Source organism: Teleopsis dalmanni, chromosome 2 (genome assembly GCF_002237135.1).
Source record: "Teleopsis dalmanni isolate 2A chromosome 2, ASM223713v2, whole genome shotgun sequence".
Classification (NCBI taxonomy): Eukaryota; Metazoa; Arthropoda; class Insecta; order Diptera; family Diopsidae; genus Teleopsis; species Teleopsis dalmanni.
Genome location: NC_051847.1, coordinates 231,252,459 through 231,278,688, shown reverse-complemented (window position 1 = coordinate 231,278,688; position 26,230 = coordinate 231,252,459). Strand labels below are relative to the sequence as shown.

General features: G+C 29.4%; 3 protein-coding genes across 13 annotated transcripts; 1 reads left to right on the top strand and 2 right to left on the bottom strand.

Moving 5' to 3' along the window:
• Positions 1-248: 248 nt before the first annotated feature.
• LOC119678898 (calcium-binding mitochondrial carrier protein Aralar1) lies at positions 249-13,084 on the bottom strand. Of its 5 annotated transcripts, XM_038090982.1 has the most exons (13): positions 10,481-10,578; positions 10,108-10,154; positions 4,319-4,471; positions 3,706-3,868; positions 3,497-3,588; positions 3,242-3,436; positions 2,966-3,189; positions 2,056-2,222; positions 1,868-1,986; positions 1,624-1,794; positions 974-1,209; positions 714-916; positions 249-640 (listed from the first exon to the last, which is right to left on the bottom strand). In XM_038090982.1, the coding sequence occupies exons 2-13, from the start codon at positions 10,129-10,131 to the stop codon at positions 354-356; spliced, it is 2,034 nt and encodes a 677-aa protein (XP_037946910.1). In that variant the 5' UTR covers positions 10,132-10,154; positions 10,481-10,578; the 3' UTR covers positions 249-353. The 5 variants fall into 5 exon arrangements, with proteins under 5 accessions (XP_037946910.1, XP_037946909.1, XP_037946913.1 ...); XM_038090981.1 differs by lacking the exons at positions 10,108-10,154; positions 10,481-10,578 and adding an exon at positions 12,983-13,084; XM_038090985.1 differs by lacking the exon at positions 10,108-10,154 and having other exon boundaries at positions 10,481-10,561.
• A 4,457-nt stretch (positions 13,085-17,541) lies between these two features.
• LOC119683012 (STAM-binding protein) lies at positions 17,542-19,754 on the bottom strand. Its single transcript, XM_038096605.1, has 5 exons — positions 19,476-19,754; positions 18,692-19,216; positions 18,266-18,587; positions 18,090-18,202; positions 17,542-18,034 (listed from the first exon to the last, which is right to left on the bottom strand). Exons 1-5 carry the CDS (start codon positions 19,595-19,597, stop codon positions 17,869-17,871), a joined length of 1,248 nt encoding a protein of 415 aa, XP_037952533.1. The 5' UTR covers positions 19,598-19,754; the 3' UTR covers positions 17,542-17,868.
• An 896-nt stretch (positions 19,755-20,650) lies between these two features.
• LOC119681123 (neutral ceramidase) lies at positions 20,651-26,153 on the top strand. Of its 7 annotated transcripts, none has more exons than XM_038094217.1 (10): positions 20,651-20,669; positions 23,352-23,540; positions 23,604-23,750; positions 23,811-23,987; positions 24,060-24,386; positions 24,444-24,653; positions 24,711-25,040; positions 25,094-25,324; positions 25,385-25,764; positions 25,818-26,153. In XM_038094217.1, the coding sequence occupies exons 2-10, from the start codon at positions 23,415-23,417 to the stop codon at positions 25,999-26,001; spliced, it is 2,112 nt and encodes a 703-aa protein (XP_037950145.1). In that variant the 5' UTR covers positions 20,651-20,669; positions 23,352-23,414; the 3' UTR covers positions 26,002-26,153. The 7 variants fall into 7 exon arrangements, with proteins under 7 accessions (XP_037950145.1, XP_037950148.1, XP_037950142.1 ...); XM_038094220.1 differs by lacking the exon at positions 20,651-20,669 and adding an exon at positions 21,272-21,696 and having other exon boundaries at positions 23,397-23,540; XM_038094214.1 differs by lacking the exon at positions 20,651-20,669 and adding an exon at positions 21,272-21,696.
• The last annotated feature ends 77 nt before the right edge of the window (positions 26,154-26,230 follow it).

The window sequence follows — 26,230 nt, the reverse complement described above, 5'->3', positions numbered from 1 at the left end:
GTGTCTTCATTTACACTACTTATACGACAGGTATTTTCGGTTTTTTCTAAGGAACGGTGGTAATATCAGTGCAAAATTATCATTAAATATGGACATGATTTTTTTGTTACAAATTTATTAATTTTTATTTAATACACATTTTTCGATATATAATATTTCATAAAGTTTACATAATAATTCTATTGTTTATCAAAGTTAAAATTTTTACTGTACATTTTTTAAATTTTTTATAACATTTAAGAGTTTTCTTTTAAAATTTTTACATAATTTACGCTGGCAAAATACATGGTAAATAAAATGAATCTACTTTAAACTATTTTAACTAAGTTGATACTGAAACATAATAGCTATCATCATGAGCCTGTCTGAGAAATTGGGGTTGTTGGAATTGGGCAACCAAATCTTGGAAGAAACAGTCCAAATTTTGATTCTATTCCATTGAGCATAGGAACAGCCGCACGATAACCGCCGATATGATCAACATTCATGCTGTGAATGAGTGGTATATCAACAGGTTTAGATTTGAGTATTTCAGATCCGGCAGGTTGTTTTCCTCCAAAATCAACATAAAACATACGTTGAAGTAATTCATAAGTAACTAATGTTACACCAAATTGTGGTGATGAACGAAATACACGTGCTATAAAATTAAGAATCAAATATAGTCTACATAGAAATAGATTTAATTTTTTTTAAGGTAAAAGAAAACATACCAGCCGTTCCTTTCCAAAATGCCCTAGGACCTTCCTCACTCATAATTTTTTTAGTTGCATCCCATACCCCTGAGTATGTAGTTTGTCCAGTTCTAGCGACTACTTGTAAACGAGTTTTAATAACATCAGCTGGGGTAACAAGTGATGCCGCTGGTACGCCGGCAATAGCACCTGCGGCTAATAACGTAAGTGGATGATTATATCTATAAAAAATTACATTTTAAATCTTATATGATTGATTGATGGATGATATAACTAACCCATCCTCGTCCGCAAATAGTGATTTTGTATGGGCATAAGTTGGAAAATAAATGGCAGAAAATGGAACATCTCGCAATAAACATGCTCGAGCCCCTTTATACAAACCAAAAAGCCCTAAATCTCGCACAACTGATAATGCACGTACTTTTGCTCCACCTGCGATTTCACCAGCTACTTGTAACCTTATTTTAACAATTTCTAGAGGATTGGTGAAAACAACTTGTGATGCTCCAGCCTGAAAAAATATTACACTGGTTGCATTTTATTAATTTAAAATTAATAAAAATATTTTGAAAAAATAATCAAAGATAAATATAATTATTAATCTGAATTTAAGATGCAATATAATCATTAGAAATTTCATCTTACCGAGTGAATCCTTTACTGCTAACTTTATTATAAATTTATTTTCTTGTTTTTTTGTTTTTAGTTTTTAGTTTTTTTGGGCATATCACATGATCTTTAATACTGAAAAGGATTTATTGCTTTTTTAGAAATTTAAATACTGATTTATTTTAAATCAAAACATTCTGTACTTCACATTTCTAAAAATTTTAGTTGGATCTTATAACATCTTGATTAATTGATTAGGGAAATTTCTTAATACCTACATTAACTCTTAGGTATAATATACAAGTATTACACTTACGCAACCGCCAGCAAAAATTTCAGCATAAACTGAAATTAAGCCTTGTTTGTCAGTAAATTTATCACGTACGAAATCATTAACAGTAAGTTTAATAGCTTTTTCTGGCGCAACACCCATCAATTGAGGTAGTAAACCTCTATATAGACCTAAAACACCTTCGTGACGTACAACCTATACAATTAATTATTAATTTTATTAAAGATTTCTATTAACATAAAAATGCGTAAAGTATATTGAAGCAAACCTTTTTAAAACAATCCCAGGAATTTCTATAAGCTATTTCGCCTATAAATGAGCCCGTACGTTGATTCTGCATTCGTGTTTTTACCAAGTCAATCGGATATACTACAGTGGCACCCACGGCTAACAACATTTGAAATACATTTTAAATGAAAACATTTGCTGATAAACACATTATTAAAATTTACCTACCTCCAGCGAAAGAACCAAGAGTAAAGCGATAAGTGCTTTCTAATATTTGTATAAATGCTGAACGGTCAGCAGGGCTCTCGACTGCTTTAATTTCCGCCAGGCGTGTTGTGATATGTTTTGTATAATGTTCGGGTGCTATATTGTTAAGGTCACTGTATACAATACGTCTAATGAAATGAAAAAAATAAGGATTAAGTAACAGGACTTAAAAACAAAAATTTTAAAACATATAAAAGCTTTATATATTTTTTTATGATATAAGCCAATCAAACTAATAAAGAATTGTTTGTATCTAATGAAGGAAGTTAAGATAGAATATAAAACGTTATTAAGGTACTGAGTTTTATTAACAATTAACTTGCCTATTTGAATTTATTTTTTTGCGTCTCCACCAACTAAGTTGGGAGCGTTTAAATTTTTACGAAACATAGTGAAATATTTATATACAAAGAAAAAATACAAACACAAGATAAATATTTATTAGTAAAATTTATTTGTAAATTGTGCAAATATATTTAAATTAGTTTTGAGCGAAAATTGATATAGCTTAATTTAGATTTTTCAAATAAACTTTAGCGTTCTTAGGTATACTGAAACCAATTAAATGAATTACTAATCTAAGATAAAGAAGGATGTCTTATACTCATTCGTAAGCTTGAAAATATTTTTTTTGTACAATCAATGATATATAAAATATTGAGATATACGATTATTGAATGTTTCTTATACCTTAATATTGCGTATATGATTGGTTATTATTTTATGAATATTTCTTAAACATAAACCACCATTCTCAATTTTATAATCATAATAATAATAATAATATATATCACTAAATGTTGATCTTTTTAAAACTGGTTTATTTAGATTATATAAGGAATTATGATTTCAATAAATTAATTATTCTTACCCAGACTGATGTAATGCTCCCGTCAATTGAAATAAAATATCTATTTCCAAGGGTGTAATTTGACTCATTGTTTGTGCGGCATAAAGAAGCTCATCTTTAGTGACAGGCTCGGTTCGACTCCCTTGAGTAGCATGCAGATAGATACGTTTAATCAATTCCATATTATTAAGTAATGATGTAAATGCCATAAAATACGGGAAGCTTACTTTGTGACCTTCCGTTACCTAACGCAATATATATATATTTATATAGTTAATAATAGAATAAAACATTTACCGCAACTAAATTGTCCTTAACTTCAGCGGTGAGTAAATGCTTTTTCACTTTGATCATGATGTCTTGGAAATCAAGTGGAGATATGTATCCAGAACCAGCTGGATCTTTACTTCGGAACGCTTCCATTGCATATTCTTCATGAAAATCATGCAGTAGTTGAGTAAATTCGGCATAGTTAATAAGACGTTGCTTTTTCTTAATATGCAAATAAAAGGTTAGGTAGTTTTATGAAACATCTTAATAATAAAGAATTACCTCTCCAAAATAACGTTTAATGAATGGACTATCTAAGCTAAAAGGAACTTTAGAGTGTAGTTCAGTTTTTTGAACAACATCAGCAAAGTCATCTAATTAAAATATAACATTATTTTTCATAATTACATATAACAAAATTAAGTATCCAAAATAATTTATAATGTTATAATAAATGTATAAATAATAAATGATTAAATAAATATATTTACCATATGAAACTGTGCCATTTCCCTGGCGATCAAATAACTGAAAAGCAGTTTTATAAAGAGCATCTGGAGTGCAAAGTAGTCCTTCGAAAGCTTGAAACTCTGAAAATGAAATGAGACCATCTTTGCTAGTGTCAGCAATACCAGCTAATAGGCGAACTGACTCCTTCAATAAAACAAATATTATTTATATTATGTTCAAATATTAAAATTTGAAATAATTGAATAAATTTCTTAAACATGTAAATAAGTTCTATATTAACAACAATTTATTAAACAAAATATAACTAAATTCATAATTACTTTACTCTCACGAAGTTAAAGTATAACTTTCTAATTTTGTACAAAGGTCAAGTTAAGAGTTCAAAGATTTAAAAATTTTTGGATTTTGATATAATTATATTAATAGCACATATATGTATATAAATGTGTCTTATATACTTAAGCTTCCATAAAAACTTATTTAAAGTTTTAAGTTTTATCAAAAATATTGCTTATAAATGATTAATAATACATTTATATAAACAGTTTTATTTAGTTGTTAATAGTTGTCAGGTTGTTGATATGAATAGTTATTTAAATATTAAATTCGAGTATAAACATATTTTGTACGTACATCGTTAAATGCAACATCTGAAAACAGTCCCAAGTATTTTCGAACAAAATCTTCACTTGTCATGTATTGTTCACCATTCTTCTGCAACGATGCGTATTTTACGAATACTTCTCGCAATTTGTCAGTACTGGCACGCTTTAAATATGAGGAACTCTGTAATTAAAAAATAAAGTGAGTTTATATTAAAAGTAAAGATTTATACAAATCATATTCAACACATACTGATTGCATATTTTTATATGGCATTGTCGTTTAATGTCAAGGAACGTTATGCAAAATATGGAAGAAATGCTAAATTCTAAATACTGCCCCACAATCAGAAACCACGACACTTAAAAGCAAAATAACACGCCGGCAAAAAATCAACTAAAATCTCTCACTCAAATTGATAATTAAATGTATATACATATATACATATATCTCCATTATTTCCTATCTGAAACTCAAAACTTAAGTAAGAGTATGTTCTCTTGGGCATAACTTTTTAAAGTAACCAGAACTCAAAACCTTGATATTATTCTTTATATTGAATAGCACTTTAAGGTATTAATAATACCTTAATAACGAATAAGTATCTATTAGAAAGTACAAAATCCCTAAGCTGACGCAATAAAATCAAAGAGTTACGCTCAATAACGCGAAATACATTTTGTTTGCTGGTTTATCATTCAAAGCGATTGCACTCGACTGCGTTTGAGTTGAAAAACTTAATTAACTATTTTAAGGTTAATTTGAAAGACCTGCAAATGCAATTTATTATGCTTTAGCGGATTTCAGAATATAATTTTTTGAACAGTTAAGTTTATATAATTATATTTTCAGATATTTGATTTGGGGGATTGTAATTAGTTTTTGTTTACTTTATACTAGTTTTACTAGTGTTAAGTCCATAAATATGGTCACATCATTTCTAAGAGCGGACAGCACAAATCAAAATAACATTCACTCATTCCGGTATCTAAAGTACCACTCAACTTTCTGAATTGACGGAATGTGAGCACGGTTGAGACAATATCAATAGCATAAATTTTATTTTTCGTGAACTACTTTATTTGATATTTTAATAAAACCTTTTGTGCCCTACAAAACAAACTATTAAATTTTACTCACTGGAGAAATCATTATTTCTATTACATTTGTTGCCGGCCTTTCGTTTAAAATTTAAACAAAAGGTATATATTTAAAGTATATATGAAAAAGTATATATACACATAGCCAATAAACTCTGCGTACACCTTACGAATTTTGATATGTGATAAAGAAACATAACATAAATAAATATTTTTAATTAAAATTTTTACATATATTTATTCTTTGAATTATTGAGTTTAAATAGCAAAAGACAAAAATTGTATTCGACTATTTATTCCAGAGATAACGGGATAAAAGTGTGCCTGCATGCAAAAATAGGCCCCATAAAGTCTGCGTACAGTTTGTTTGTTTAGAAACTACCGTTAATTTTTAAGCAGTTTGTTCTTATTTTTGCTCATTTGGTATTATTTAACATTTGAATTGAACATTTACCGATCTCAGTGATCAATTAATTCTTTAGTAGTAACTATTTTAAAGTATGGAATCAAGGGGAAAAGAAATTAGTGTGTACGAAAGAAAAATAATTATTAAACTATGGAAAGATGGAAAAAGTTTCCGAAAAATTGGTGAAACTATTGGAAGAACGCATTCATCAATCCAGCGCGTAGTGGACAACTTCAAAAAAACCGGAATTTTAACATCTAAACCGCGTCCTGGGCGTCCAAAAGTTTTATCAGTCCGAGAAGAACGAAAAATAGTCCATATGATTAAGATGAACCCTTTCATTTCTTCTTCGAAAATTGTGAAATATATAACACAATCATTTAAAAAAAGTATTTGTGCAGAGACTGCTAGGAAAGTATTACATAAAGCTGGATATCATGGTAGAGTCGCTAGAAAGAAACCATATATTTCACTTGTAAACAGGCAAAAGCGCGTTGAATTTGCAAAGAAATACATAAATAAACCTCCGGAGTTCTGGAAACAAGTGATATTTTCAGACGAAAGCAAGTTCTGCATCTTTGGTATAAAAGGTCGTCAAATTGTGTGGCGGAAATCAGGAGCGGCGTTTGAGAAACAAAATCTTGTTGGTACAATCAAACACGGCGGTGGAGGAGTTATGGTATGGGGTTGCATGGCGGCTGGTGGTGTAGGCCAGTTGGAATTTATAGAATCGACAATGAATAAATGGGGCTATTTAAACATTTTAAAAAAAAATTGAAAACAAAGCGCAGATAATTTGGGCTTATCCACGACTTTTTGGTTCCAACAGGACAATGACCCAAAACACACAGCGGAGATTGTTAGACTTTGGCTTTTGTACAACGTTCCAAGACAGCTTAAAACACCTCCACAATCACCTGATCTCAATCCTATTGAGCATCTTTGGGATTTATTGGAAAAAAGAATTCGTCAGCATGTGATAACAAGTAAAGAGTCTTTGCGGAGTACAATGCAAGCAGAATGGGCGAAAATTACTGCTGAAGAAACTCAGAAATTGGTTAATTCCATGCCAAATAGATTAAGTGAAGTTCTAAAACAGCGTGGTTACCCAACAAAGTTCTAATTTAATAAAATTTATAATAAAATTTAACTTTATTTTTATTATTTTTACCGATTTTATCAGTTTTTTTATAACTGTACGCAGACTTTATGGGGACTATTTTTACATGCAGGCACACTTTTATCCCGTTATCTCTGGAATAAATAGTCGAATACAATTTTTGTGTTTTGCTATTTAAACTTAATAATTCAAAGAATAAATATATGTAAAAATTTTAATTAAAAATATTTATTTATGTTATGTTTCTTTATCACATATCAAAATTCGTAAGGTGTACGCAGAGTTTATTGGCTATGTGTATACTTCAGCAAATAATCATTCGAAATGTATCTTTTGAAGCCAACGATATTTGTGTAGAGATTTGACCTCTCATAGTTTCGGAATTTTAATAAGAAAAGATGTGAAACCTTTGTAAGATAATTCTACCTAAGTTGTAAATACTTATAAATTGATTTAATGTACAATATACTATATAAAATTTTAGCATAAATAATTCCTTCGTAAGATGTGGGGAACTTTAATATAAAGTAGACAAAAAGCATTACAATACAATTAAATGCGTAAAGAAAAATATCAGTTAAATAAAATATCTCTAACAAACAGCATTTGTTAGTTTGCGTGAGTCTGACCACCATCTTCCCTTATTTTAGATAGATGTACACATGTTAACATTTGGATTTTTTGGCCCATTTACAAATAAGTACAAATAAATTTAGTATCAATTAAATACATAAAAATGCTGACGCAACAATGTTATCGCTATTTTAATAAGATAGTCTAGAGCAGGGTTGTCCAAAGCACTGCCCGCGGTTAGTGTTTGTGCAGCCAGCGATATTTTTTAATCTACAACAATTACGCAAAAAACTGCATTATATTATTTTTATGATGTACCAAATAAATAAATTTAAATTAATAAATTAATAAAACTAAATTTAACATAATAACCGTATTTTCATTTTTGTTGAAAACAACTAAGAACGTATGTATTTGTTTCTGCGGCCCTCCAATTCGAATAGTGATTTGTATTGGCCCGCGTTTGTATGTGGTCTGGACAGCCCTGATCTAGAGTAGCCTGTTGACTCACACACGACTTTATTTTTATAATACATGCATATATTGATACGTACAGTTGCACATCTATTAATGACTTTTGCCTTGGTAATATATGAATGCATTCGGAAAGTACGTAAATGATTATTTATAAGGTAGCATTCCCGGTCTAAAGACTATATATGACAAACACACACATATTTTTTTTGCAATGTAAACAAATTGTAAGTGAAATAACCATATTTTCGAAATAAAAATATATATTTAGGAGAATTGATAACAGTCCATTAATTATAAAGAATAAAATCAACGAAAACATGTTTACGTGCTTATTAAGAGCATTCAATAGGTTCTTCATGTTTATTTTAGAGATAAAAGAATTATTTCATAGATAAAGTTACACAATAAATTTGAAAATGATTGGCATCTATAAACATTTAAAACAAATGTTTAGCAGAGAATATGATATACTGATCTATTTTCTAAAAAACAAATATTGATTATGGTTTTTATCAATCTGTTACAAGAAGATCGATTATGTGGATATACATAACTGTTAGATTCATAGTTTTATAAGGTATGTCATGGAATAAATCCACGATTTTTAAAGATAGTGCCATGTTTTTTAAATATATATGTATAAAGAATTGAAGTGATTTTATATGTTTCGGAGTTTTATGAAGTTTTAAAATAGGTACATGTTTTGGAATAAGTTGTTTTATGTTCATTAACACAAATTCTAAAATTATAATGTACTGTTTTTGACATCTCATTACGTAGTAATCTTTTGAATAAGATTTTTTCTTTAGAAAAAAAATGTTTGTTGTTAGTATTAATGCATCTATATTGTAGGTGTTCTTAAATAAATTAACTATTTATGCATTAATTTAAATTAAATTAAATATCAAAGACACAATACTTTATTCTGGAATGTATAAATTGTATTAGTAATAATAGGAGCCAAAATTTTTTTTGAAGTTTTTTATAAACATTAGAACACACTAAAGTAACATCCTTTTTGTATATTTTTGATCTGACGTACAAGCAGTAAAACAGAAAAATTTGAGCATTTGTTGCAAGAAAAATTCAATTGCGGCACATCCGCAGCAAGGACTTTTTCAGAAATACTTGGACTAGACTAGACTACACAAAGAGAAAGAAAAGTCAAGCATAAACGCCAATGAAAGTAATATCTGGAATTGACAAGCTAACTGAAAAAGTCATCAAAAATGCAATTTCTTAAAATTTGCAGTTTTGTGAATTTTTGTAAATTGAAATAGATTAATTCCTACTTTTACATTTTACAGCGAAGGTTAATGTACTCGTTTGCTGGCATTTGCCAGCAAAACTCCGAAATAAAAATCTATTAAGGCCTTTCACTAACATTAGCTAATAGATCTTTTGATTTTATGAAACATGCACAATCTACACTGAAATTTAGGAAACTAATAATTTTATGTAAACAATTTTTAACATTTTTCGGTGTATAGAATTCGGAACTTTTAAGTAATAGAACTTATTATAATTTTAACAAATAATATATTAGTTATTCATCTCACAATATCTGCCATTTGAAATATGCAACAATAAGTATAAAAAACTTCAAATATTTGATTCTTAGATTAGTTTTATTTTTTGAAAATCGCATTTATCTTAAAGATCTTTGTTAACAGTTGAAACACCCAGTTTATTCTGTGCTCCAGCTTTTATATCAGCAGAGTGTAAACAAAAACTCAACAAGTACAAGTTATGCAATGCCAGGGCTAATTATTTTAAAAATTTTGAGCGCACTATTATGCGTTATTTTAAACAATCATTTCAAGAACCTTGGAATGTCTATCCTCTGAATATATTTTATTTACCTATTTAAAAAAAAGGCACATAATATTAATTAATAGTAATGAACCTAAGCGACAATGATTTTCCAAAGTCATATAATTTTGTAGTCGCTCTGTCATTTATATGTATGTGCATGAAATATACTCGCCTCTTTATTTATGGATATATATGTATATAACCTCTAGACATAAGCTGAAGCGAAAACACATTTTGTATATTGAATAGCTTTTTATCTACGTATTGAGATTTTTCTTAGTGACAATAATGGTTTGTTTTGTAATCAATTCTAATACATTACACATACCTCTTTTAGTTCGGATTCTGGCATTTTGCTGGCAGTTTTATGAAGCCCTTGAATATATGTAGTTAATATGTAAAAATGAAAAATAGAACACACACAATAAAAATTTTCAAATCAAATAAATTTCAAATCCAATATTTAAAAAGTTATATTTAAATGGAATTTTATTGTACGTAAGTTTATTCAAAGCCCGAGAGTTTATTAAATTTTTGTTCTATCTCAGTTTTGAGTAAGTGCCTCACTAAGATCTAGTTTCATTACTTCTCGAATAAATATTGCTAATACATATGACAATACTCTCATTAGTATACTTAAATAAATAAATTTTCATAACAGCATAATACATATATTTATTAAATATTTATTTAACACCCACGTTTAAAAATTATGAAAGAAATTATTCACACCCGAGATTGACGGACGTTTCGTTTTAGGCGCGCGATTTTCACATTCTAACAGAGAAAAAGCTTTTCACATCATCGGAACTTGTTCATTGCATTTTCTCCTTTCAGCTGATATTAATTTTTCGTTATAATTTTTTGTTTTATTATAATTTGCAAATCTAAGAGATACGTAAAGTTTTTTTATAGTTTACACTGTAAACAATAATTGCCACAAACTAAAGGCATATATGTTTTGGTGCAAAAAAATCCAAACTATTTTCTTTCTGGAACAATTTATAATAGTATTTTAAAATATTCAAATTTTCGAACTAGTCGAAGGCAAATCTATTTTATCTTTCATTTTATATATATTCTTATATAAATACGTATAAATATGGTAAGCAAATGTTTGAACACCGTATGGTGTTCCGTTTAATGTTACTTTTATTCGTATTGTTCTATAGGGTCAAACATAATATGGTGTTCGAACATTTGTGCCTGAGCCGATCCAAGTAATCAAACAAAAAAATACTGGAAGATCATTTGGTGCCTGATTGCAACAGCTTAAATTGAATGATGCTTTACTTTATATACATGTCAGTAAAAAAATATATATTATATATGAACATATAGATCATTTAAATAAATATTTTAATTGTTACAGATTTCACTTTTTGAAAATATTTTGTCCAGTGTATCAATGAAACCAAAGATTGCTTGTATAACTCCATATAATTATCATCGTATTCAGAAAAAATATACAAATAATCGGAACGTCTTTGCACCCTATTTTCAGAATTTAGAGTTTATATATTACATTTATAAATGTAGTGTTTGTTACGTTTGCTCTTCTGATTTATTATAATCATAGTGCTATTATGCATGTCTATATTTTGTAAAATTCATATCTATATAATAAATATGAATTTATTTTTGTTGTTAAGCGTATCACTTAAAAAATGCTGGACCAAGTTAGTTAATATTTTTTCGAAAATATTAGTTAAAGTTCGAATGAGAAACTATTTTTTCGATCTGCATATTTATACTATGTATTCTTTATATAGAGAAACAGAACAATAATGTAATACAATAAATTACAAAAATTTACCCAAAATGAACTTATCAGTATTATTTTTATTTCGCTGGAAATTAGATTTTTTATTTTATAAGGTAGCATTAAATGTCATAAACTTTCTACTTTACGTTTTGCCCAAGTGTTTAGCTTTATCTAGTTGAGTACATTTCACACTTGACAATGAAAATGTTTGCTATAGAATGATTTGTGTCATAGACTGGAAATTTGCTCTCAGTACATGTATAATATATACAAAAATAACACAAGTGCAATCTTATTTTGTTTTTTAACTTGAATTTATTTATATGACATCGTTTTAAAAAAATTCAAGAATTTTAAAGGAACATCAGAATCTGAGAAATAAGAATAAATGGATTATTTAGATAATAGAGATAAAATAATTATAAAATATATCAAACTAAGTAAAAAATAAGATACGCATAAGTTTATTAAATAAACTGGAAGAATTTTTATAAACTTTACAATATTAATTTTAATTACAAATTTTAATGGAAATTCATAAGAACAAAAAATAAATTAGTGAATAGCAGAAGAGACTAGCAAAAGTATTGATTGACAAAGTAATTATATCGTTTTCGCTAATACTTTAGTTAAAAACTTTATAATAATCAAAGTAATTTATAAAAAAAGTAAACATTATTCAGCGTTTTTTATTTTAAAGAATATTTTATTTATATTTCGAACTGCATGCAAATGACAAAATAAATAGATAAGTTGATGTTTACGCACGATATTGGAATCAAGACAAAATTAGTTTTTGTATATTTAAATCTTATATATTGGATTATGTCACATATTCGTATAAAAACTAGTACACATTAAATTTTTAAACTTTATTCCTGCTAAAAATATGGAATTTGTTTTCATGCTATTAGCAACGATTTTGCGCGTGTTTACTTATACACCGAATGCTGGTAGGTAGACTTAAGGGTATCACTATATATATAAGCATTCATAAATAGATGAAGCTATTACTCAACTGCTGTTTTAACAAGTCAAGGTTAAAGAAATGTCATTTACTGTAGCCAATAAAATTACAAATAAACAAAAGGACTTTTATGTCATGCAATCACTAAAATTTACTGTTAAAATTAAATAACTTGATTGAATATCAACAAAATTTTAAATTAACTTCTTTCTGAGATTGTATCTAGGCAAGTATTTAATTAATGAAAAAAGAACAAATCCATTGCCATAGATTTTTTAGTGATAAAATGGAAACGCAGTAACATGTGTTTTAGCCATTAGATTATCGCATTTACTTACTACTTGAATAAGGAAGGAATAATTACTTACAAATTAATTATATTACATAAAAAAATTCTCAACATTTTTTGGTATAATTCTTTTTCTTAAAAATATCAATAAAAAACATTCCTGTTGGGCGGTGAGAACTTACATCATGGCATTGTACTCGCTTAATAATCCATTCAATTATAGAAAATATGTTCATTATAACAATGACTGATGTTTAAATTATTATATTATATTATTTTCAGATCTTACACAGCTATTTATAGAATATATATAGAAGTAGCATTGACTTCTTAATTATAACATTAATAGCACTTGGCGTATATAAACAAAAAACATTTACGATTTACATTTACAGTTCTAGAAGCGCACGCCTTCAATATAATATGTACATTTATTAATGACAATTTTTGGATTCTTTACTCCGTTTTTTTTTTAGTTCGAGCCTAATATTGCTAATTTTTTATAATTTCTACAGCTTTCAATAGACCCCTGAGCCTCCGCAGCTGTGTAATCAAAACTAAATATTGATTGTGTTGCCAGATTGGACAAAATTGGCCAAAATACAAAATAAATATTTAACATATTTTCATGAATTTTTTTTGCGCAGAAGATTATTATACTTCGTATATTGTTTAAGATAAGACATAAAAATGTTCTGATTTTACCGATTCTTATATATAAAACTAAAACCATCAATTACACTTATTAAAAAAATATAATTTAATATTCTTTTATTCAGGCGGTTCTCTCTATATTAAAATATTACAATTACTAAGTAATGCAATTCAGATACTATTTAGTAATAAAAACAACTCTAAGAAATTATCGTCTTAAAAAATTGTTTTTATTTTCTATACATTTTGTTGTTGCATTTGAACAATTGAGCAGTAGATCTTAAATAATCTGGTACAAGAATATTTGTTGACATCGGCAATTGAGAATGGTGTACATCAGGACTGTTCAAAGCGCGGCCCATGGCTAATGTCTATGCGACCCACGACATGTACTTAATCTAAGACAATTACGCAATTTGGTTTATTGGTAAGACCACATTATTTTATTTTAATGGTATACTAAATAAATGAATTTAAATTAATAAATTAATAAAACTAAATTTAACATAATAACCGTATTTTCATTTTTGTTGAAAACAATTATGAACATATGTATTTGCTTCTGCGGCCCTCCAATCTGTACAGTGATTTGTATTGGCGAAAATCAGCGAAAGAAACAAAAACACATATAAGAAAATTGAAAAAAAAATATTTTTAACACTTAATATCATTTATGCGAGTATAAGTGACTGATTTATATATACATATGTACATAAATTTGGAGCTGCCGTGCAGATGTCGCTCTATGAGTAGCGCACTGATGTTAGTTCATCATCAATTGTCCTTCGCCATATTCTTGAAGGAGCGCCAGGCTCCTGCACGCCATGGCGTCCATCAAGCGAATTTCTTAAAATTTTTTCCAGAGCTACAATGGAGAACATCGGTAAAAGGAGACAGTCTTGACGAACTCCTGTACTCACGTCAAACATGTCAAACAGCACTCCGTCATGCAAAACTCTGCATTTAAACTTAATGTAGATGGACTTTATGTTAAATATTATTGGTGGCATGCCCCTTTGACGTAAAGCAGTCCATATGAAACGTCTGTTCAGACTATCAAAGGTTTTTTTAAGCTCTATAAATGCTGCACAAATAGAAGATCTAAATTCGTTACATTGTTCGAATACGATGTGGACAGTATTGATCACGTCGACAGAAGATCGATTTCGCCTAAAACCACAACTATTTTCTCGGAGAAGTTCTTCTGTGGCCGTCGAGATACGAGATAGTAAAATCGAAGTGAGTTTTTTTCTGGGCACGGGAAGTAGCATGATATCTCGGTCGTTGTTACAATTGGAACCATCACACTTCTTCGGAATCTTAACGAGCACACCGTCATTCCAAGAACACTTTCTTACTGCTTCGTTTTCTCAAACTTTGTGTAGAATAGTGAGCCATATAGAAGCTGTTAATTCTAGATCGCGCTTTTATAGTTCAGGATTGAGGTTGTCACTGCCTGGGGTCTTGTTAGTTTTGAGTAACGTTATGGCGGTCTTGTTGATCCTGTTCAGATCCTGTTGGTGGATCTGAATTGACATTATGAAAGTAATAAAAGTTGTTTGATGGAGAGTTAAGTTCTGCCTCTTCTTGTAACCCTAAGGGGTTAATCACCTCTTTAAAGTGTTCAGTCCATTTCTTAAGCTGCAGCTCTGAGTTGGAGAGAAGTTTACCGTTTTTATCTTTAATAGGTTTGTTTTTGTATTGACCTTTGTCGGAAAGAACACTTGTTGCAGCCTCAGCAATCTGTGCTTGATTTTCTGTCAATTCTCTTTTATCATGCCTGACCGACTTCCTTATTGATGTACAGAGTTGTTTATACATGCTTCGAAATTGCGGAAGTGTACCGCCTTTAGTATTTTCAATGTTAAGTATCACTTTCTTCTATCAGGAGCCAAGTTCTATCGACATCCAGACTTTTTTGGCTTTATTTTTACAACCCAGTGTATCTAAACTAACATTCTTGTATATTTGAGAATCGGTTTGGACTTGTGCGCTAATTTCATTCTCGAAAACGCTAGATTGGAATTTATTAGTAACGGCTTCTTTGTACCTGGCCCTAATCTCGTTATTATTCAGTCTTCCAACATTTATTATTTTATATGCCACTTATACAGCTTTCTTTAGCGCTAAGATTTTTATACGCAGTTTGCCAACCACCATATAATGATCACTGCCGATCTCAGCACCCCTTTTTACACGAACATCTAGCAGGGATGACCTAAAACAAGCATTAATTAAAATGTGCTTTACTTGGATCTTTGTTCTCCTGTCCGGAGAAACCTAAGTTGCTTTGTGTGATGTTTTGTGTGGGAAAAGGTAAGTCTATTTCCATTGTCATTTCGGGTGGCCAGCCAGTGACGCCTCATGTATTTTTCTAAATAGGTATACTCGCACCTATTTACTGCAATCTGTGCGTTAAAATCTCCTAGTACTAAGAGAATATCTCCTTTCGAAGAACACCTATTCATACATCTTTCAAGTTGATCATAGAAATTGTTTTTGCATTGTTCGTCTTAAAGTTCCGTGGGAGCATAGCAGTTTCGTGTTTAAGGACTATTATCCTTGAGCAGACTAGATGCCATTCTAATATCCCCTGAGCAATCCTTGAAGATATAAGGAAACCTACTCCATTTACATGATCAGATATTTCTGGTTGGCCTGAATAAATAAACAAATTATCTTTGTGTTTGATCGAGCCATTTCCATTCCACCTGCATTCTTGTATCGCCAAAGCGTCGATTTTATAGCGAGCCGTCTGCATATATTCAATGAAATTTAAATTATTAAGTTTAATATTTCTAATATGCGAGTAATATTCGGCTTAGTCGAAAAATATAAGAAAGTTGTATTAAACAACAAGTCCAAAACCACAAATCACACAAAATTCCGAACCTTTAATTCTAACATCTAATGTGTTCAATTTTGTATGACGGCAAAACTTAGTTAATAACAACTTTATTTGCAGGAAATTGGTGATTGTAGAACTCTAAAATAAATGAAAATTGCTTTTATTCACACCTATATTAAGTGCGGAAATGAAATTGGACAGGAGATTCTTGGTAAATTTTATTAAAGGTTTTATTTTAATAATACGTAAGCACTTCAATCATACACAATGACCTCCAAATTCCAATAATCAACGAAGAAATCAAAACTAGAAGTAGAAAATATCATTCAACAATCACTGCACATGAAAATTCCAATATTAGCTTACTCCCTCTAGTTGAGCTCACAAGACGTCGCAGATTTAAAATAACTCGTCCAGTGGACTTAATTTGATCTTAATTAAATTAATTTTATTATTAATATTTATAAATTTCATAGCTTTTATTAAAATCTACTCCACAACTAATATGACTCCCTGTTGCTGAATAGATATTTTAATCAACAAACTTTTCCTTAACTTAATTCAATTTTAAAATATACTTAATGTCTTCAATAATTTGAACAGATGTAGTATACTTGCTATGAAAAATAAATAAAAAAAAGTGCATGATTATTTTCTGTTTATAGTTTATAGTCAACATATATTTCATTGGTTTATCGATCTGACCTCCATGGATTTAAAAAAGCCACTGAAATTAGTCATTCTAAAAATCTAGTCGAACATATATTGAAATATGATCTCTGACAACATAAATTTAAAAAATTTTAAAAATTGTTATATTTTAGATTCATGATTTTTTTTCTAGAATTTGAATGCCATTGTGCCTTATTGGTTTTAATTAAAAGAATTAAATCTTATTAAAAAAATTATAATAATCATTTCAATAGGATGATTAATAAAATACAGATTATAAAATTTATTTCATATAGCAAATTTGAAAAATAAATACAATATACTATATAAATAAAAATGTACTATATATATAACTAATCATATATATATAATCTATATGAATATAAACTAATCTTTAAAATAAATAGTTTTGAAACTAATGTAAAACTCTGTTCTCTAAATTAAACTAGATATTAAGCCACGTTTCGGAAATCACAAGAATTAAAGTGTTTAAACTTAACATAAAATATAATGCATATTTTAAATAGAGCTCAAACTTTTATTAACATAAATTATAAAAGAGCTAGAGAAATTTTATAAATATTAAGTTAATATACACATAAAATATGTTATCTGTTTTTTAGTTTTGTTGTAAAGCTAACCATTTTTTAAAGCACTATCTTTTTATGTGCAAATCAACTGTAGTGTGTAATCATCTGTTTGTAGTTAAGCATAATTAAATTCATTGTTATTCTCTCTTCGGCAGTTGTTTTGCTGAACTTTTCAAACATTTCCAATCGGAAGGTTTTATCAATATAAAATCTTTTTTAACCTTTTTTTCTTTATGTAGATTAGTACACATCAGATAAATTCATTAAAGCATTGTTTTCAAATTTATACGAACAACTCCACATACTATCTACGAAGGTCGACAACTTCAATTTGTGTATGTGAATCAATTTGAATATGTTGTGCCTCCATAAACAATGGTGGATCATTGGGGTGTGGATGGAAACCTGTTTGTCGACATTGTGCGATATAATCGAGACCATAGTTTTGAGTTAAATTAAAGAAGCCAGTACTGCAATAATAGTATTAATATAATTTGATGAATTAATGTAATCAAAATGACATACGTTTGGTATTTAGGCGCACAAACAATTGCAATGGCTTCTGACATCATCATTTGGTAGGAGCAGTGAGTGTGCAAATCAACGGAAGATAGAAATGCTGTTTGACTAGGATGAGTCTATAACATAAAAATATCAATAATACACCATTTTTTTGTAATAATACAACTGTTTTTTCTTACATGAATCCAACCTAGAGTAATGAGATTTTTTTGATCTTGCACATCGAAAATTTCTTCTTCATGCATTGTGTTGCAACTGTCAGCAGTTCCTTGTTGCTTTGGTACAATAACGTGGGTAATATAAAATCGGTTCTGTTGCAAATGCCCTGCTAATATTCCACATGTTTCTACATTTTTTGACGTGTTACTTTGAGCTAAATGTAAAAACACTTCCATAGTATTTTGTGGTATGACTACAGATCGCAGTGAGCCCTCTAATAAGGAATCAGATCGACAATATTGTGGTTTTTGGCTCCGATCAATAATTGGTTTAGTACTTATACTAGAAATGATAAAAATTATAAAATAATTAAAACAAATACGCAGTTTTTAGACTATCATATTCATAATAAATAGTCAGCAATTTATCAAAAAATATATTGGTACCTTGATTTGAAGCTCTCTTTTTCTGTATCACCAACCAATAATAATCCAGAATTTGGTAAATGTGAACGACTGGAGCTGGTTGGAAAATCATTAGGGTATACAACCTGATCTAACAAATTCAAATCTGGGGCGCTCGGCTGAACTGTTGAATCAATTTGAACATGCAAATTAGCTGGAATGAAAGTAGCTGCTGCAGATATTTGTTTCTGACGCTCTCGATCACGCTCTCGTTCTAATTCCCGAGCTTTCTCAGCCTCTCGATGAGCCAGGAACTGTTCATACTCTCTTTGATAGTGGTCAAGAATTTTAGCACGTAGCTTTTCAGATGTTGGCATTACTTCTTCTTTAATACGCTTATTAATTGCTTTAATTTCAGATTTTATATTATGAAATTCTGGATGCATTCGTATTTTCTCAAGAAAAAGAGTCATATATTTCATGTAAAGTATATATGCATTTTCATGATTTCTTTCTGTTAAATAAACTTGTGCCATTCGTAACATTTCTGTACCGGAACGACAATATCTGCAATTGTACAATGAAAATAATCAAAGATAAGTGATTTAACTATAAATTAGTCATTATTTGATGTTGAAACACTACACAAATGTTCACATTAGACTATAATGGCACACAAATTATATTTTTATAAATCAACTGCAAAAATGACATAAATCTTTATTTTTTAACAAAAACCTTCAAACAAGTACATTTCAAGGCTAATTACTTTTAGATACATTTAAAATTAAATTGCTTTGATATATTAACATATCAACATTTTTACCGCTGTATAGAAATTGATGGATCAATCTCAATCATGTTTCCGTAATTCGATAATGTCCGTATCCTTATTTTTGGTTCGTACTCGGTCATGGAAATTTCATTGTGTTTTCCAATTCTCGACATCGTTTTGAAGTTTACCAATTATTTAGTAATCCAATTATGTTGCAGTTAAGAATTATACTTATCAAAGCATTTGATAAATATAATGTTTAAAAAATATAATACTTTAAACCTGAACAATTACTCAGAACATACAGCTGATCAAGTACAATAACGCAACAAAATTTACAAAAAAGCAGTGTAAAACAGAATAGAAACAAAAACAGTTTATATTCGCAGGGTTGCATTTTGAATAGAAAGTTAACAAATTTTTATACCAAATTGAATTTTCAAACATATGGTTCGAGAGTCTTTATTGTAAGATATATAATACTTATCTGACAGTTATTGATATCATATAAAAGTAAAAATTTATACATTCCAATTTTTAGTTTAGTGTTCGTTAATAATCTCTTTGTTATATAAAGAATTGTATAAAGTAGATAAGATCAGCTCACACAAGCATTTAAGTAACGAACATATAGTTGTTGAAGTAATTAAGTAGCTACTATTGTATCAACATTCCTTCTGAATATGCCACTAATAATATAATATGTGTATTAAAGTTCATAGTTCAGAAGGTAATTACTTATATGTGTTAAAAAACGAAATGAGTAATTTCGTGTAATGTAAGTGGATAATTTTGTAAGTGGTATTTTGTTTGTGATTTTATCTGTCAATTGTTGTTGCTTTCAATGTAAAATAAAAATTTTTGACAGACAAAACTCCCGTGTGAATGCACTATAATACTAAATTATAATTATACCATACAATATTTTTATATTGGTAATTTGCATTTCCAGAATATGGAAAACAAATCTTAATATGGTTGGAAGTGTTTCGTTATTAGTTATCAATTAAATTCTTTAGTGTAATCAGTGTGATAAACACTGAAATAGCTAATCAAAAAATACGTTTTTCATACCATTGAACTAACAAATAATGAAAATGATAAGTAGCTATGTAGATAATCGCCGATTATTACTTGTAAACTAAATTGCAAATTTGAATTAATTTTCTTAAGAATTCAGTACGTAACTTACCTCAGTTGGAATTTGAGACTCAAGAAAAATTTTGAATTAATTATAAATTATATGTAAGTATAATATTTCGGTTGGATTTATATGATATTTTACAAAAGTTTCATTAATACAGAATTAAATAAAAATAAATATATATAGTACACATCTCTTAATACTATTAAAGGTGCTCCACTATAAAAAAGACTTTTGAAATAAATTAAAAATGGTTAAACATTATCTATGTTATGAAAAATTTGTTAAATATTAGTTAAATATTAACAAATATTAAAAAATTTTAAACTCTCTCCTTGACTTCTTCATATCACTTACTTTTCTTAAATGAACGTTTCTCGTCACACTTTGCGATACTCTTAAATATGTTCAGAAACTCTTTATAATATGTTTGAGTTAGATTTTATTTTTAATTTTATACGTGCTTGAAACGAAAAAAATATACAATAATATTAAATAATTGTATCAATTGATATAACTATTTGCTCTTCATAAGTCTCCACTCAAATTCAAAATTCGAATCAGACACAAACGAGTGCCAACTTGGCCGCGAAACGGTTGCATTTTTAAATTTCGGCTTTTTCTTTACAATATATAATGTAAATGCGAATTTTAAATTCATTGTAAATAAAAAACGAAAAAATTATGAAATTTAAAAGACTCGTACGGCAGTGTCCGCAGCGAACGCAAATTGGAACGATCAACGCATTGGTTTTGTAGGTGATAATGTCAAAATGAAGCGCGAAATCAATTAAGCTAATTAGTGTGTGATTTACACAAACTTAAGCAGTGATAATGAAAACATTTTAGAAATTTTATTTGAATTATATTATTTGCATTTGCTGTTACATCGTGTTTATGTTTTGGAAAAGCACTGCCGATTTGCGTGCGATAAACTGAACACAGAATGTTTTTATATTCAGGCAAATTTTTTTTAATTCGCGTAAAATTTAATTAGTTTAATATTGCAAATCAGAAAATTGTATTTGTGTATTTGTGAATTCCACAAAATTGTTCAAATTGCAGTTGAACTTAAAACGTCCACTTAGTTCGTAAAAAATACAATTCAGACGCGCGAAATCAAAAAAGGTAAAATAATAAATTGTCTTTACATAATATCTGCCGCATTCCATGTGAGTCGTTTAAGCTGCTGTAGTTCAGCGAAGATCATTGAGTTATTGTCGTTATCAAAATTACGCTAATGAATATGTGCCAGTAGTTTAGATATTGAAAATCCAATCAAGTATACAATGAATCTGTAAATTTGCTCAATTGAGAAAAGAGCGTCTATAAGGTAAATGTTTCGAACGGATACTTCAATTATTTCTGCAGTGTACGGTCACGTTCGGGGTACAAGTACAGTGTTTCGCCCGTTTTTTTAATGTCTAGTTTCATGTAAGAGGAAAATATATTTAATACAAAAAAAAAATGATGCCTATATTTGCTCGTTGAGTTTTTGAAACGTATATTACATTTTCATCCACTCTTCAGCAGTAAACGTAGATAAAAACATGAATTCATACAATCAAGGAATTCTCAATTTATATAACTACTTTGATAATATATATATGTACATATATAATTGGTTTTAAATAAAACAATCTTATCTTTTAAAAATTTCTGAAACTTAACGACGTTAATATTGGTACGATTGTTTAAATAATAAAACTGTTAAAAAATTAAAGATAAAAGAATAAAAGATGTGAAGAATTTACAGCATGTGGATCCTTAAAAATATTAAATTTTCCCGTTGTTAACCTTCTTTGTGAATGGGAAATGATATTTCGATAACTGTAGCTTTACAATTTTTGTGAAGGGGTCTTCGGCGCGCAAATTCATCCAAGTTGATAAACTTGAATGTTGCTACTAAACGGTCTTCATTAATTCGTGTTGTTTTGAAATCACTTTGTTTTTAATATTTTTTAAAATGAGTCATACAAAGAATGCTTAGTTGCACTTTCATCAATCGACGGGTCAAACTGTTGAATCGTTAGCTGAATCGGTATTTTATCACAATGTAAACATAATTATGTATAAATATTTTTAAGTCGATTTTACGAAGTCGTAGTAGCATTACGAAGTGAAACAAAAGCATTAAATAAAAGCACGTACATATACACATGTGTAGAAAAAAGAGCTGTTATGTTTATCTTGTAAACTTATCGGTTTCAATGTCGAAATGTGACGACACATTGTTTAATATTAACACAAAGCGTGGATTATCCAAAGGCGAAACCGAGGCAGTGATTCGCATTTGAAATGAGCTTATCGAATTTTAAAATATCGTTTCTCTTATTCTGGCTTCGAGTATTGACGCCAGAAGAGTAGAAGAGCTAGTCTAAAAATATAAAAAATCGTTGCTGGAGGTCAGAAGTTCATATTTAATGATAAAGAATTTGAATGCATATGCACTTGAGCAATTATCGCATAATTATGTTTGCATCTGTATGATTCAAGCAGTATTAAAACGCAAATCAAATTTCTCTTTAAAATGCAGATTTTATATCTACTATTTATTCGATATTAAATCCAATTTAAATTTCATGGTTCAGTGGAATTCCTGAAGATAATGTGATTGCACTTTGTAAAGAATTAGTTTTAAATATGCCACACTAAGTGTGAGTATGAGTTTTCAATCCGAATTTAAAGCAGTTAAAAATCTTGATTTTTTATATTTCAACTAAGACTACTGTCAGGTAATATCTAAAATCCATGCATATTTCCATATATTTCCTTCTTTTTAGTAAAAAACCAAACTTGAAATTTTGAAAATTTCTTTTTGGCAATAGCCGTAAAGTGGAATCAATATGGAAAAACTTGAGCTATTGATTGTTTCAGTATTAGCTACATGGGTTTTGATTAGTGGTGTCGAAGCGTACAGAGTGGGCGTTGGACGTGCAGATGTGACTGGACCACCTGTGGAAATACATTTTGTGCGTATAAAGTATTATTTGATAATAATCTATTAGATGCTTATATTTTACGTGGCGTTTTAGATGGGCTATGCAAATTTAAAGCAGGTTGGTCGCGGACTTCATCTGAGGCAGTTTGCGCGTTCTTTCGTTGTAGAAGATGACAACCAGCGACGTGTTGTATTTTGCACTGTAGATGCTGGCATGATGGGATATGCTGTGAAACGAGAAGTCAGTTCAGTCGTCTATAGTTTTTTATTACTGATTGCAATTATGTATTTTGAAATTTAGGTTATCAAACGTCTCCAGCAACGATATGGACCTATTTATAATGATGAAAATGTGGTTATAAGTGGAACCCATACGCACAGTGGTGTTGGTGGATTTCTTATGCATCTACTTTATGACATATCAATTTTGGGTTTTGTTCCTCAAACATTTGAAGCGCTTGCCCAGGGTATTTACTTGGTAACACAAACTGAAATAATTGTAGACTAATATAAATTATAAAATAAACTCTTTAATTTTGTAAAAATCCAGAGTATAAAACGTGCTAATGATAATTTAACACCTGGTAAAATATTTTTATCTAAGACATCAGTTCTAAACGTGAATATAAATCGTTCACCTACTTCATATTTACGAAATCCTGAAGAGGAACGCGCTCAGTACGAGCATGATGTTGATAAAACATTAACACAACTGCGTTTTGTTGATTTGGAAAACAATCTACTTGGTGCCTTTAATTGGTATGCAGTGCATCCGGTTTCTATGAATAATACAAATAAATTGGTGTCAAGTGATAATGTAGGATATGCTGAACTTTTATTGGAAAAAGAATATAACACAAATAAAGTACCTGGAAAGGTAGAAGCAGTATATAAATTTTTTATTTAAAATTGATGTTAATATTATTTTCTGCAGGGTAAATTTGTAGGAGCGTTCTGCTCTTCAAATCTTGGAGATGTTTCGCCAAATATAATGGGACCCAAGTGTTCAATAAGTGGAAACGATTGTGATCTTTTAAGTTCCAAGTGCCCTGCTAAAGAAGGCGAATGTTTTGCATCTGGTCCAGGACATGATATGTTTGAAAGCACTAAAATAATAGGAACGCGGCTAGCTGAGGCTGCTTTGGTATTTATTTATTTATAACATATTTGAGTTGGTTAATTACCATACCTTTTTCGATAGCGTCTACTAAACGAAAATAGCGAAGAAAGCAATTATCGAGAAATTACTGGCGAAGTCGCCTATATACATCAATTTGTGGATATGCCTAATTATAATGGTTCATCATATAATCCTCTTTCGCGTAAGTTAGATATAATAAGAGGATGTCACCCTGCTATGGGGTACAGTTTTGCTGCTGGTACTACAGATGGCCCCGGTGCGTTCAATTTTGAGCAAGGAACTATAACAGATAATGCAATGTGGAATGCTGTAAGAGATTTTATTGTACCGCCTACACAGGAAGATATTAGTTGTCATGCTCCAAAACCAATTTTATTAGCCACTGGCAGAGTAAGACTCTATTAAAGAATTAAAATTATATGCCTTTTAATCAAAAATTTTAGGCTACATTTCCCTATGAATGGCAACCAAAAATTATTCCCACTCAGATACTTAAAATTGGAGATTTAATAATTGCAGCTGTTCCAGGTGAATTTACAACAATGGCTGGTAGACGTCTTCGAAATAAATTAGCTGCTGTTGCTGTTGCTGCGGGTGGGAGGGATACTGAAGTAATACTCGCTGGGTTATCAAATATATATACTAGTTATGTAACTACACCCGAAGAATATCAGGTAAGATTTAAGTTTATAGTTATTTTCTGTTCTTGGTTTTTATGTGTTTAAACTTTGAAGGCACAGCGCTATGAAGCAGCTTCAACGATTTTTGGACCTAATACACATAGCATTTATATGGATGTGTATGAAGGTTTAACTAAAGCAATGATACGAGGGGAAAAGGTTAATCCCGGTCCATCACCACCATATATGAATGATCGCATGCTTTCAATGAATACTGGAGTTATATTTGATGGGCATCCAATTGGCAAGGATTTTGGATACGTTAAATTACAGCCGAATAACGAGTACAAAATCAATGACACGGTAAAAGTAACTTTTATTGCTGGAAATCCAAGAAATAATATTTTTCACGAGAAAACTTATTTTGTGATTGAAAGAAAAATAAATGAAGAACGTTGGAAAGTAGCCTATACAGATGCCAGCTGGGAAACAAAGTAAGTTTTTCAATATTATTTGGTTTCTTTCACTACTAAATTTATTGCTTAAGGTTTATTTGGGAGCGCACACATCTAATACTTGGTTTCAGCGATGTTCATATACATTGGACGATTAATACTAATACTCTACCCGGCGAATACCGCGTAAGACACTTTGGAAATTACAAATACATATTAGGGGGTATTTTTCCATACGAAGGCATAAGTCAATCGTTTATAGTGAAGGAAGACTAGAAAATCATGTCTGTGAGCTAGTCGACCAGTAAGAGACTGCGTGCATCAGGGTGTCTAAACAATTCGATTGATTTATTATATTGTATGATCTTATGTTCATATGAAAAACTTTCATTGTTTAGAAATAACTAAATAAACATATTTATTTTGAATAAAAATTGAACTGTGTTGTGAATACTTATCCGATGTGAATTCAGTAAGGCTAAATATAAAAATTTTTCGAAATGGT